General features: G+C 38.4%; 2 protein-coding genes across 2 annotated transcripts in view; one reads left to right on the forward strand and one right to left on the reverse strand.

Annotated features, from left to right (window-relative positions):
* Positions 1-8388: 8388 nt before the first annotated feature.
* On the reverse strand, positions 8389-11358 carry LOC140242179 (swi5-dependent recombination DNA repair protein 1 homolog). The gene is made up of 3 exons (XM_072321944.1): positions 11259-11358; positions 9405-9618; positions 8389-8764 (listed from the first exon to the last, which is right to left on the reverse strand). The coding sequence occupies exons 2-3, from the start codon at positions 9594-9596 to the stop codon at positions 8585-8587; spliced, it is 372 nt and encodes a 123-aa protein (XP_072178045.1). The 5' UTR covers positions 9597-9618; positions 11259-11358; the 3' UTR covers positions 8389-8584.
* A 458-nt stretch (positions 11359-11816) lies between these two features.
* The window catches only part of LOC140241847 (ligand-dependent nuclear receptor corepressor-like protein), a 78920-nt gene continuing 77512 nt past the window's right edge, over positions 11817-13224 (forward strand). Inside the window, exon 1 of the mRNA XM_072321601.1 lies at positions 11817-11925. Within this exon, the coding sequence (XP_072177702.1) occupies positions 11817-11925 (109 nt within the window). The remainder of the gene's footprint in view (positions 11926-13224) is intronic.

Genomic DNA, 13224 nt, shown 5'->3' on the forward strand with positions numbered 1-13224 from the left:
TGAACTTTTGCATTGACTTCTACGAATTACTGAGTATCATTTTGCATGTCGACCCAAGTACGGTTTACTTTGTCTACTTTGCCCCATTGTGAGAAAGGGTGTAGTGTAGTTTTTTAGGGTAAACATAATACTGTACATGTATGGAAACTGTGGATTTTAGTTTAACCCTATTCTCAGGGGGGGGGGGGGGGCATTTTGGCCCCCCCCTTGATGTTTCGCGTGATTATTCCACAACGTGTGATGCTCTCGCAGCGACATTTTATGACTTTTTTCTTTCAAGTATTGCGCAACTTTTGAGACCAAATTTGTTGCTCCCGGGCATACCATTTTGAAGCCACGCCCCTTTGAAAAAAAATTCGTCGACCTCAAAATTGCTCAAAAACATGATTTTGTGTACAAATCCAATGTAAATTGTGTTTTTGCAATTAATTCATATAAAAATAAATATTTTTACTTTCAATGGCTGATAATGATTTATTTTAGCCTGATTATGCTTTAAAAAGTTTCTGCAACAAATTTTGATGGAAAAAAACAAAAAACAAAAAAGTAAAAAAACAAAGAAATACAGAAGAAATTCAATAAATAAGAAAATGCATAAGAAATAATAATGAAGCTGAATTTTTGCTTCAATATTATTGTTGAGGATATTCAAAATAATATGTTCACCAAAATTAGACGTCTTGGAGCTTTATTTTTTGATTTATAGGCAAAAAATTATTTTGCATAAATTAGCATGAATTAATATAAAATACATAAATTAAAATTTGAAAAATCTAACTATACAGTCTTGTAGATTACATTGGCCTCTACCTTAGTGCAAATTTTTGCGAGGATTGCGTGATCCATGACCGAGATCTGAAGGGGGGGGGCCAAAAAGGCCCCCCGTAAGTTCCAAGTCCCTCAAAAAAAACCCCGGTGGGATTAGGATTAATTATGAATTCACACCTTCACACAACTAAATCCAAAAAGAGATATGAATTTTTAGTGTGGTCAATGGTGATTGCTCCGCTTTGGAAATATAATCAACCTGTAGCTGGCCATTAGAAACACTTGTTTCATTTTTGATAAACTTCTGTACCTCTGGAAATGGCAAACTACACTATTACCTTTGTTTGTTTGTTTGTTTTTTGAAATTCTTTAATCATCACGAGTGCTGTCTGATGACAATTTGTGCTGTCATGAGAAGAAAACCATGAAGACCATGATCAGGTCTGTAACTCAAGCACTAGCATAGGAGGAAAAAAGCCTTTTTGTGTTTCACCCATTCATTTGCTTTACAGTCTGAACTCTCTTATCTCTGATAGCCCAGATAAGCAATTTGGCCAAATTTGAAAGAAATAATATTCATGTACATAGTATGTACATGACATGTAGCTGACGACCCAGCGGTAGCTGGGTAGGTAATGTATACACTGATATAGTGGTGAAAGCCACTTTATAGAATCATAGTCCTTTTTTGACTGAAATTAAACATTTTTATGTAAAATTCAAAACATGTTTGATACAAGCTGTATTGGCATCTGTTGAAAGAAGCAAAATAAAGTCTATAAAAATTGTACGCTTTGGAGGCATAGCGATATGAAAATGACATGCTTTGATGACAAAAAAAAAAAAAGGCAGTTAAAAGTGAATAACTCTATGCAGTACATTTACATGCAGTCCGGATGATAGAGAAGTCTGGATGAGAGACGGCTGGATAATCGAGGTCAGACTGTATTGCTGAACTCCCAACACAATAACTCTGTATCTCGGGGTAAAAGAAAAGAAATCTAAAACACAAAATCTTACTGAAACGAGCATGTTTCATGAAAGGACAAGTATCATCAAACATCGGGAGACATAGCAGCTTCTCTCGAGGCAAGATAACAGATACTCATGTGGATTCTTATTATACTGGAGCTATGATAACTTGCAGAAATAATTGTTAATAGACTTACATATTATGCCATAACAAGCTCAATATACTTGTGATAAGTAGGCATTACAAGTCATTGTAGGCAACATTTTCCAGGGAGGGGGAAGGGTTTTGTGTAGCCAGTAGCATGATAAGCATCCACTTAAGGCTAGACCAGTGGCTGAATAGATAAAGAAATTGTGTAGGTTTATTACAACGAACAAAACATCAAATCTGTGCAACACAAGCCAAATGGCATGGATTTTGAGCTAGTCAAAAGGGATGGTATAGTATTGATTGAGGTGAAGATTCAGCCTATAACTTTTTTGTGAGATACTTAGAAACTGCTATAGGAAATTGTACAGAGCATACAATTCTAAGACAATTCTAAACAAAGTGATCTTAATAAAAGGTGGGTCTATTAGGATCACTTTATTTTGGACATCTTGACCATTTCACAACCAATTTTCATCAAATAAACTTTGAATTTCTCTTAGAATTATATGCTCTTTCATATTTCATGAGAGGTTTCTCATTAATTATCTCAACAACAAAAAATCATCATCAAAGAATGTCGGAAACCTGAAGCCCCATCTCATTTGAAACTGTACCATCCCTCCAACAAGTCAGAGATACTGTTGGATAAAACAAAAACAAAGCAGACAGACCAGGTATTATTCATCATACATGTACAAGTCACAGTAATCAGTGTCGGTGCCTTAGATATACACGCCTGTAATTTAAAACATTTGTATAAAGTCTCTTCTGCTTGAACACCCCCTAGGTTATGATAAAAAGAGTAAATACCAGGTAAAACCTGTTGAATAATAAATGGTCCCTAAGGCCTAATTTATTCATTGAGTGGATTTGCACTCTTCAAAAAAATTGGTTGGTGTCTCATTCTCTGGGATTTTCCCCTCAACAACAAATCAAGATGGATTTGAGATGGTGAGTTTTGTTCAGCTTTTGACATCTGTAATGCATCCAAAGGCAGCATCTCTTTTCCCTTCTCTTGGAGAGACCTTCACCTTCAATTTTCCCTCCTGCTTTGTTATTCATTTCAATATACACTGTACTTATCTGTGGATAAATAGAAAACATGCAGTCTATTGTTTAGTATGACAGGTAGTGCCCCTGGTTGGTTGAGCTGTTATTGATTCTGCACAGTAGTCTACCATGCATTGTTGACATGAAAAACATGTTGGCAAATCAATCTCATCTTTTGTGTTTGTTTTTTAACACAGGTTTGGATGAATCCCATCTGTCTTAGAAAGTATTTGTGTTGGCAAAATGATTTTGACTTGTATCATGTAACCCATCACCATTTTGGCATGGAAAGATAATATAAATTGTACTGCAAGTTTCATCTAGGGAGCCATTGGCCCGAATTCATGAAGGTGGTACAATGGAGCGCAAAATGTCGCATGGCTTATTTCGTTATGAAATCAGTCCTTTCTTCATTGTTGACGAAATAATCATTTCGTTGTTGTAACCCTAACCCTAAGTCCTTGGAGAAAATAAGACCAGAGCACCTATCACAGGAACAAATGTTGTCTCACCATAGCAACAACAATTTTGAATTTGTACATTGCACCAGAGTGGAGAGATTGAGAGTCATGCAACCTTCCTTCTGCATTGAGTCCAGAAAAATTATAGTTGGAAATTAGAAGAAAAAGGGTCAATCCAAACATCCAATGGGTATCTTATGAAGGCATACACCATGCAAACTACATAGTACAGTAGTACTGGCACTAAGAGAAATACCATAACCACACAAAAACAATACTCATGACACAAACATACTTTGTATGCACACAATGACATGCTACTGTAAAATGAGGAATGTTTGCGTGCATTTTAATTTCGCGAGTCGAGATTCACAAAATTGAAATGCACACAAAAGTTCTTGTCTACACTCTATGCATTGAATGCAAGTGGCAATTTGCGAAAAATTCATGCCGCGAAAAAGGCCATCGGCTCCAATTTGCAAAAATTTCATGCCGTGAACATATGTTTTACAGTAATTACTGCTTTTAAACAGTCAGATATAATTGTACATAGACCAAGTACAGGTACCCTGGTACTAAAATTGTTTCTGGTACACAATGTACATGTACAGCATATCCTAAACCAATCTGTTTTTATACATGAAGGTTTGAGTAATTACCATCAATTTCAATTTTATTAGAATTCATTTTACTTTGTTTTCCTACCACCTGACTTTGTGATCTATAAACACAGAAAAACTTGACACAACAAACACTAGCTGATATTTGTAATGTCCCGATTTTTCTTCCATATGAGTCAAGGTACAATGTATTACACTACGTACATCTATACCAAAATCAGCTATAATGAATGAAATGCAATAAGCTGAATCTTGTAACTTCAAAAAAGACCATAATTAATTAAACCTGTTATAGCAAGAAATTTCCACTGCCTACATGACCACAAAAAAAAAGGTCCAAGAGTCTACATGTTTGGTGCATTATCCCCTCAGCGATATTGCTATAAAGGATGTATTCTCTATGCAGTGCTCATGCTAATCTATATACATTGTATGACCCACAGAAATCTTGCAGTAAACATGTCTATGTTTGAACCTGATTCAACCTCAGACCATCTCTCTTTGTGCATTGATCATACCATATACTGTATGCTACAAGTAGTGCATGCTCAAACAGTTGCAGCAATACTGTATATATTGGACACAACTGGTAATACAGGTATGTATAGTACCAACGAGTGCATTACTTTATGGTAACGGTTGTCTCTGTGAGCGTTACTACATCCACAGTATAAAAAACAAACAAACCAAACAAACATACTTGCATCCAGGAAAAAAATGAAGACTGGTATTTTATTAGCGAAGCAATTTAAAACATATTTTACATTTGGAGTGTCAGTCTGACATAATATCATCTATGGTCTGATACATATAACAGTACGATATTAACATACAATGTATTAACATAGCAACATGAACTAGAATTATCACTGAAGGTGATTAATACCCCGCCCCTAGTGTTGCTTTATAGTATGTGATGTCAAGAGGGCAATGATGTTAATACCACGTTTGTGCATTTGTCGAATTGGAAACAGAGCAATTTTAGTTTACTGTACAATTACAGAGTTGACACTGAGTATAAAACTTACAGCAAATGGAAACATGCTTTCCCCCAGCATCACTACACTTAAAGACCATCATACACACCAAATTTGACCTTCATAGCTTGACTGGTTTATTTTGCTACAAAAATGAGTGGTTACCATGGCAACACATTTTCCTTTAAACTAACACATTGGTGTCTTGCAAAACTACACTTCTAGATCATGATACATACTAAATTTGACTTTTATTGCTTGAATGATGGAAAAGTTATTCGATCTGCAAGGTTTTGGTAAAATTGTGGTTACCATGGCAACGGTTTGTGTGACAAACACAAAAATTATGTGTTCCACATCTATACCTCGGGGCCATAATGCCTACCAAATTTGGTTTCAAGTGCTTGAAAACTGTGGAAGAAGTTCACTCCACAGGATTAAAAAAAAAAAAAAATGCTGTTACCATGGCAACGCATTGTCTGATACAAATACAAAGGACATTTTGCAAAACTACACTTAAAGAGCATCATACACACCAAATTTCACCTTCATAGATTAAATGGTTCAATTAGATACAAAAATGAGTGGTTACCATGGCAACACATTTTTCTTATATTTACACATTGGTGTCTTGCATAACTACACCTCTCGATCATCATACATACTAAATTTGACCTTAATTGCTTGAATGACGTGGAAGTTATTCAATCCACAAGGTTTTGGTAAAATTATGGTTACCATGGCAACGCATTGTCCAACAAACACAAAAAACACGTCTAGCACATCTATACAATGTACCTCAATATCATCATTTACCCTAAGTTTCATTTAAATTGCTTCAAAACTGTAGGAGGAGTTCGCGACGTAAGATTTTGCAACAGACCGACCAACCGACCACCCGCCCGCCAGACCAACATCGCTGTGATTCCTATATACCCCTCACATGTGTGGCGGGGGTATAATAAAAAATATAAGAAAAATTAACACAGCACGACATTCACGCTATGAGTATGTGCTTTACGAAGATAACAAAATATCAGCTTTTACAGTGAAAACGAAGTCCTGGTAAGGTCTTGAAAACCCGTCTGGCACCATTTCATATTTGCTTGCAATATATCGAAAGAGTCTACAAAGAAACTTACCTGGCTGACGCGGTTTGCCGGAATGATGAGTCGTTTTGGAGTATTTTGAGAAAAATAATAAAAGTCGGAAAACCGACTTTTATTCCAGAAGGCTCCAGACTAACTTGGTCGCAGGGAGAACTCGACCCTATTTCAGACAATTTACACGCAGTTCATGATTCTATTGTATAATACCAAATGAGGCCTAACTGAACAGATAGGAAAGTGTGTGCTAATCCTGTACAAAACAAATGGACAGCACGCGGTCCTCAAGCCTATACGCACATCACCTCAGTTGCTGAGACAGATGCGCGGTCTTTGAAGTTTTTGTTGTTGTTTATCAAGCGTCTTTGATTGTTTTTAGAGGTGCTTGATAGGCGCACACTAATTTTGCATGCGCGCCAAAGAGGTTTTTGATGCGCGCGTTGTAACAACTCGGATCATTACTGCGAGTAGCCAGAACGCGAAGCGCTACAATGTAGTTCATACAGGCCGCTCCCATAGTACAACACTGAACAATCCAGAGGGACAACCAATACTCAGCCCGCCGTCAAAGCGAGGCCGGGTTAAACCCAAGTCCGAGTTTAGTCTGACCCCGTTCAGATAAGTTCCGAGACTGAACCTTTTTGGTTTATATTTCACATTTTCATCGTTACCCATCGAATATCTTGTTATTACAGCTTTATTCCGCACATTTCCTAGGCATATATTCACATTTGGGAGCGAAATTTGACAACTTTTGCAGGCGTACCAGAACTTTGTTTGCGCTTTAAACAAGGATGTGTCTTGGTCCCGCCCTTCCCCTATAGTAGACCTAGTACCCTGGACTATTTTAACATGACACATTTAAAATTCACAATGTGGAACCATCCAATAAAATTATGGTGTGACCTAAACTCAACTGCACAGTAAGATGGGGTGGGCAGTCAATTGGTACTTCTTGGTGGCTGAAATGTTTGGTATGGTGATCCATATAGATAGATGAGGCATGCTCAATTATTGATGTAGGTCTACACGTGTATCTACGGTTGCATTTGATACTCGTACAAGCATACACACATCCACCTGAACACTGCCTACTTGAATGACAATCCCCTTTTATCTCCCCCCCCCCCCCCCCTTAAATTCCAAACAAACTACAAAATACATTTAACATGCGCAACCCATCCCGGGAAATGATACCATATTTAAAGGAGATAAGTGCTGAACAAATTAGAGTCTAAAAACTTTGATCTAAATAAAATGGCAGAAGAGCACACAAAACACTTTTGCGGGTGGAAGACTATAGCTTTAACCAAGTCTTCCCATTACCAACATGCATTTGATAAATGTGTCATATATGATCAGCTGCTGTCAGTTTGGTATCTGATAAGAGGTAAGCCTGCTCTCAAGTAATCAGGTGCCTTTGTCACAAGATGACTGTCAGACAATCATTAGGCTGGGATGCATGTCACCTGCGTAGAAGCTGCAAAACATGGTACAGATACTTTATACACCGAACATTTCATGAGATTTTTATTTTCGCGAATTTCGCAAGTCAGGTGCTATTCTCAAAATTAAAGACACAAGAAAATATTTGCCTCTGATCCCGATATGAATGTGACGTACACGTATACATTTCTCCATTTACTACACGACTCCATGATCGTGAATTTAACCACTCGCTAAATATATGGCGTATACAGTATGGGGTATACAGTGTATGAGCATGTTTTCACATAAAAGTGCCAAGGTTCCCCCTTAAAATGGAAATATATGTGTTTGCACCAAATCATTGAATAATTTCCCTGAAGCACCCAAAGTAACTATTTTGTTAGTTGTGGGTATGTGTAAGAGGAATACGTAACGACACAGATCAACTGCTTACAGCTATTTCACAATTACCCATACAGTATGCTGCGTACTGCATAACAATACAAAGAAGCATTTCTGTGTGTGTGTGTGAATACACACACATCAAGCCGAGGGAACCTCTTGAATATTTTCCTAGTGGGAGCTCCAGTCAGTAATTGCTGAATACTGCCATCTTGTGGTCACATTATGTTTTCTTCCAGTGTTGAGATGTTGGAAATATGAACATGTACAATGTAATTAGCAATCACATCTTGTTTGTAAATGTACACTCCCTTCCAAACATTATTCCACTGTCATATCCTAATAGATATATTTTGATTATTCTATTCATTTGTCTGCACTGTGGCAGACTTCCATGGAATAGATATCTTCTCAAATTGTCTTCTCATCAACACTGAAAATGATCTGGTCCATTGTCCATTCTGCATCTGCTGCTAAAATCTCCAACTGATGGCTTGGAATCTGGGGGATTGGCTGCCTTATGGCTGACCTCCAAATGCTGAAAATCACCTCGATAATGTTTTCACCATCAGGTCCTTACATCCAGTCTGCATCTGCTGATGAAGATGATTTGGCAACACTATGGCTGACCATTAACCAGTGGAACTCATCATGAAAATGTCTCTTCATCATCATTGAAATTGATCAGGTCCTTGTCCAGTCTGCATCCACTGATGAAATCTCCCAGTGATGGCTTCGGATCTGGGTGTTTCTCATAGAGACGTACAATGGCAGACTGGCATGCCTCTCTCCACATGTCAATCAGTTCTTGCAGTGCATTCAGATCATTCTGCAAGAGGGAGAACATGCACCATAGCATACATACATGGCAACAAGTAAACAAGGAATCCCAAATCTTTATCACTGTATCATAACTTCACAAAACCACAAGAAGTTTGCATTGACAGGTGTGTGCAATGGCCTCATATCAATTTAACCTAAAATTACATGGCTACAACAGTCTATCAATCATGTGTACCGGTATAAAGGTACATGTAACTGAGCACTGTGTGGTGCATGAAAACAATTCCTTTCTACCCTAATGGTTTTGAAATTTTCACCCAATGAGCTTTCTTACAGAGACTACAACTGTATGCCATGGTAAAATGCTTTGAATCCCCTAGATGTCTTCACCAATTGTCAGGGTAAAATAGGTCATATCAATCTTGGCATTATACAAAGTGTATACATGTAACTACACAGCACAATTTTTGATCAAACAAGTAAAATCAGCTACAAAAGGCTTCCTTGTTCTTATATCTCACATAATAGTCACAATATTCCATTTCTAAGCAAAAGAAAAGAATTGATTTAAGAACAGCAAATCAAATATAACATAGAGTGGTATACATCTGATAATTCTTTCACTCTTGTGGAATCATGATAAAACTCATCTGTGAATTCAGCCTCAGCATTTGAATTAAATTCACCTTTGCTCTGTACATCTTAACCATCCTGAGTTTTCTGCAAATATCTTCCTTCTCTGCAACGCGTCGCTGCAACTCTTTTCGAACACTTATGGCCTGTTTCACAACACTGGAAGATTCCATCTGAGCATCGCCTTCGGGTTGTTCCATGCTTGGCATGATGGTACGATCATGAATTTCAGATGACTCGTCCATTATGGCAGGATGGGAGGAATTTCTGTAACAATGTTAAGCAAGGGTGCTGCTAGTATTAGTACATTTCACAATCATATCTATGGATGGCATCTATTTGTCAAACAGAAGTAGGCCCTACATTGAATATATTAAGTAGACTAAATCTTATTCAAATATGCCAGAATCATACGTTAGAATTACATTAAACCTTAATCATTTTCTCCTGTCATTTTGTGTCACTGAGAAAATCGATGCCATGCACATTCCTACTCCAAAAAGCAATAAGTTTATTATAAACATGGCTTTTGTCTTGTTTTAATCTCCCTCCATCAAACCTCAAAGATCAGTCAAAACTTAAAACATGCTGTCGGTAAAATTTATATCACAGTTTCTGCTTCCTCTAGCTCACTTGTCATCTCATTCCTCCTATCACTGTCCTATCTCATTGTCACAGTCTAAACCGGGAAACAATTTCTGTGCCACAGCTAGAAAAATCAATAGCCGCTGCTAATTGTTTAACCCGTTGAGGACAAGTCCAGAGTAAACAGAGTATACAGTCAAACCTGTCTATAGCGGCCACCCAAGGGAGACGAAAAACATGGCCGTTATAACCACATAGACAGGTGACCGCTATAGAATGGTTATCTGACTTTTGTGTGCAATGCCTACAAGTACGTATCGGGTATCATCATTGTATACATCTATAAGTGCTATTGTTGCATGTCCTTGTATGTGTATACGTATCCACATGTGTATTTCATGCATTAGCTTTACACTACGGTAGTGCATTATTATGACTGAATGTGTAATGCCTGCAGCGGTGGCAATCACTGAACATTGCCCATGAATGACTGGCACGGCAAGAAAGCAGAAAATGCATGCTGAATTATCGGCTCGGCTACAGCTCCATGTGTCGATCATGTGCATGGTCTGTGGCCACTATAGACAGGTTAAAATCTACCGCGGGAAACAAAATTTGTGGCTGCTGTGGCCGCGAGACAGGTGGCTGCCATACACATGCAGGGTCTTTACCAACAAGGCTTTCCTCTCCTAGGGGAAATTTTCAGTGGCTGCATGTGGCAGGTGGCTGCTATAGACAGGTGGCCGCTTGGGCAGGTTTGACTATTAAATGACCGAAGATCGGTCTGTATGTATCTCATCTGGTCGTCGGGGATATGTTCTGCGGAGACTGCGTCTGGCCAGGGTCAGGGAGGTGTGAGAGAGAGGTCTCTCTCACACCTCCCTGGTCTGGCTTCACTGAATCCCCTCCAGTCCTATAACTACGGAGGAGAGCGATAACGTCAAAAAATAAAAGACTCCTCCGGACAGACGGATCTTTCTGTCTAGGTTTGACTGTACTTGAACAGGTGTCTATTGAATTTAATATTGGCAAGATGGGAAATGTGTGTTCAGTTAACTAGTTGTAGCAAAATCAGCCCATCCTCAACGGGTTAATAGCAATTTTTATATATTATAACTGCAACAAGTTATAATTTCTTATTTCTTAAGTTACTTAGCCACTCAATTCACAATCATAAAATGCACTGTAAATTATATTTAGTTTAACATGAAATTTACCTAATCTAATAAATCCAAACATAAGAGATTCATTAATCATAAATGTCAATGCAACAAGTTTTCACATGTAAATTAACAGACATCATGATCAGTTGCAGAAGTCACCTAGTACGTCATACAGCTGCACTGACGGCTGAAGATCAAATGTTACTTGTAGCTTAGCTTCATCCAGTCCTTGATACCTTGGGCTATGGAATTGGAAGTCTGTTCTGTCAGTTCACACCATTGCACCATGGTCCATAACCAATATCCCTGTTTAATGCTCGCAAGCGTGTATGTAGCGCGTACGACGTCACACACAGGTGTCACATACACAGCAAAGCACAGTTTCCCAATCTCCCTCTTCTAAAACTAGAATTCAAGATAATATGGTGGTTTCATGTGGATTTGTATAAACAATTTAAATGGTGTCGAAAGCAATGGATAATTGATAATAACTTGAAGGGTTGACCAGATCCTGCCTGTACGAAAGACAAAACTGTGTTATTCTTGCCATTAGTTTACAAATTTGCCGCGTCTGTGAACGAGGATCGCATATCGCATAAAGGGTGATTCCCGCGAGATGACGTCACCTAAAAAAAAAAATTGTCTGGGCATACATACATGTACATATGCACCACACACACACACACGCGTGACGTTGGCTATTAAATACTCATATTTATGAAAATGGCCGAGTATGTAAAGTGTGGCAACCAACGCTGCTTACAAGAACGAAAACAGCTGCGAAAGGAGCTCGACCGAGGCAGGAAAAACCTTACATCTTACATCGGTAAGTATCTACAGACCTCGACGAACATTTTTGTCTGCTTTTCTGTCGTGCACGGCGATGGATTAAGCATGTAATCCCGGGTTTATTAGCAAGCAAGTCTCGCCGGTTTTTGGTAGGGTCAATTACGTGCGCAAGGGCTATCCGATCGCAAGGAAAGCAGGCAATGTTATTTTTGTCTGCTAAAATGCCCCTCGGCTCAGGCGATCCGGTGTGTTCGCTGAAACTCTCGCTCGCGTTTTCATGCGTAGCGCTCGCCTGTATGAATGAGTCAATACGACAATAATACTAGTAGGGCCTATCCCTGTACCTGTAGAACAATGAATTACAGGCAAATGAAGACCCAGCTGTTGTTAACTCTATATTGTAAAACTACTAACTTAGTTATTAACTAACTGTTACTGTTAGTGTTACGCCGGTTAGTACTACTTTAGTATTACTACTAGACCCTAGTAACTTGTTAGTCCATTGGCAATGCCATGATTGGCAAGTTCAGCTTTTAATTGCCAGTTCCATCATTCGAATACCACGGTAGAAGTGTTAACTTTAACGTTACAGTTTCGTGTTGACCCACAACTCAAAAAAAGAAGAAAAAAAGTAGAGACAGAGTTCTACTCCAGACCACTGTCTAGACAACCTTATGTGCTTTCACTTGTAAACTTGATTGTGGTAGAACTAGAAGTATGGAATATCAACCAAGCAGTGCAAGGCACACCAAAGATTTATGCCTTTGCCAACAAATGAAAGAAGTCCCATTCCTGAATTCCTGTAGCTGTTATTTTCTAAACCTCTGCAAAATACACTCGGTATTACTACAATAGAAATGGCCTTGCTTGATACACATCCTGGCCCTCCATGCTTCATCAGGTTCGTGGCAGACAAATTTTTCATACGCCATACAGATCTAGAGCAGATAGCTGTTGCCTGTGCAACTGATGATCGAATTGTGCTTAAAATACAGCTCCATATTGTCCACTATTGTACTGCAGCGGTTAGAAAAGAAGACCGACTGTTGTTCAAGCAGAGAAGTTCAAAGCAAATTTAACTATACACAGCCCAGTCGCCGCTGTACATACGTAGCGCGACAGGGCTGTACCAACGAAGCTCCAAACACGAAGAGGGTCCAACGATAGCATGCGATCGGATTGAATTTTGATACTTTAGATCATTTTTTTGTCACTTCAAACTCATCTGACGAACAAAATGATAATGAAACTTCATATCTATGCTATGAATATTGAAATTTAGATTTGATAACTTACCTAAAATGATGGTTATATGCAGCATGTGTGAACGGTTCAC

The sequence above is a fragment of the Diadema setosum genome, chromosome 18, assembly GCF_964275005.1.
Source record: "Diadema setosum chromosome 18, eeDiaSeto1, whole genome shotgun sequence".
Classification (NCBI taxonomy): Eukaryota; Metazoa; Echinodermata; class Echinoidea; order Diadematoida; family Diadematidae; genus Diadema; species Diadema setosum.

Coding starts and splice junctions, on each gene's coding strand:
- LOC140242179 (XM_072321944.1), bottom strand. CDS start 9,596: ATGGACGAGTCATCTGAAATTCATGATCGTACCATCATGCCAAGCATG. Junction 8,765..9,404: donor TTAAGATGTACAGAGCAAAG/GTGAATTTAATT, acceptor TCCCTCTTGCAG/AATGATCTGAATGCACTGCA.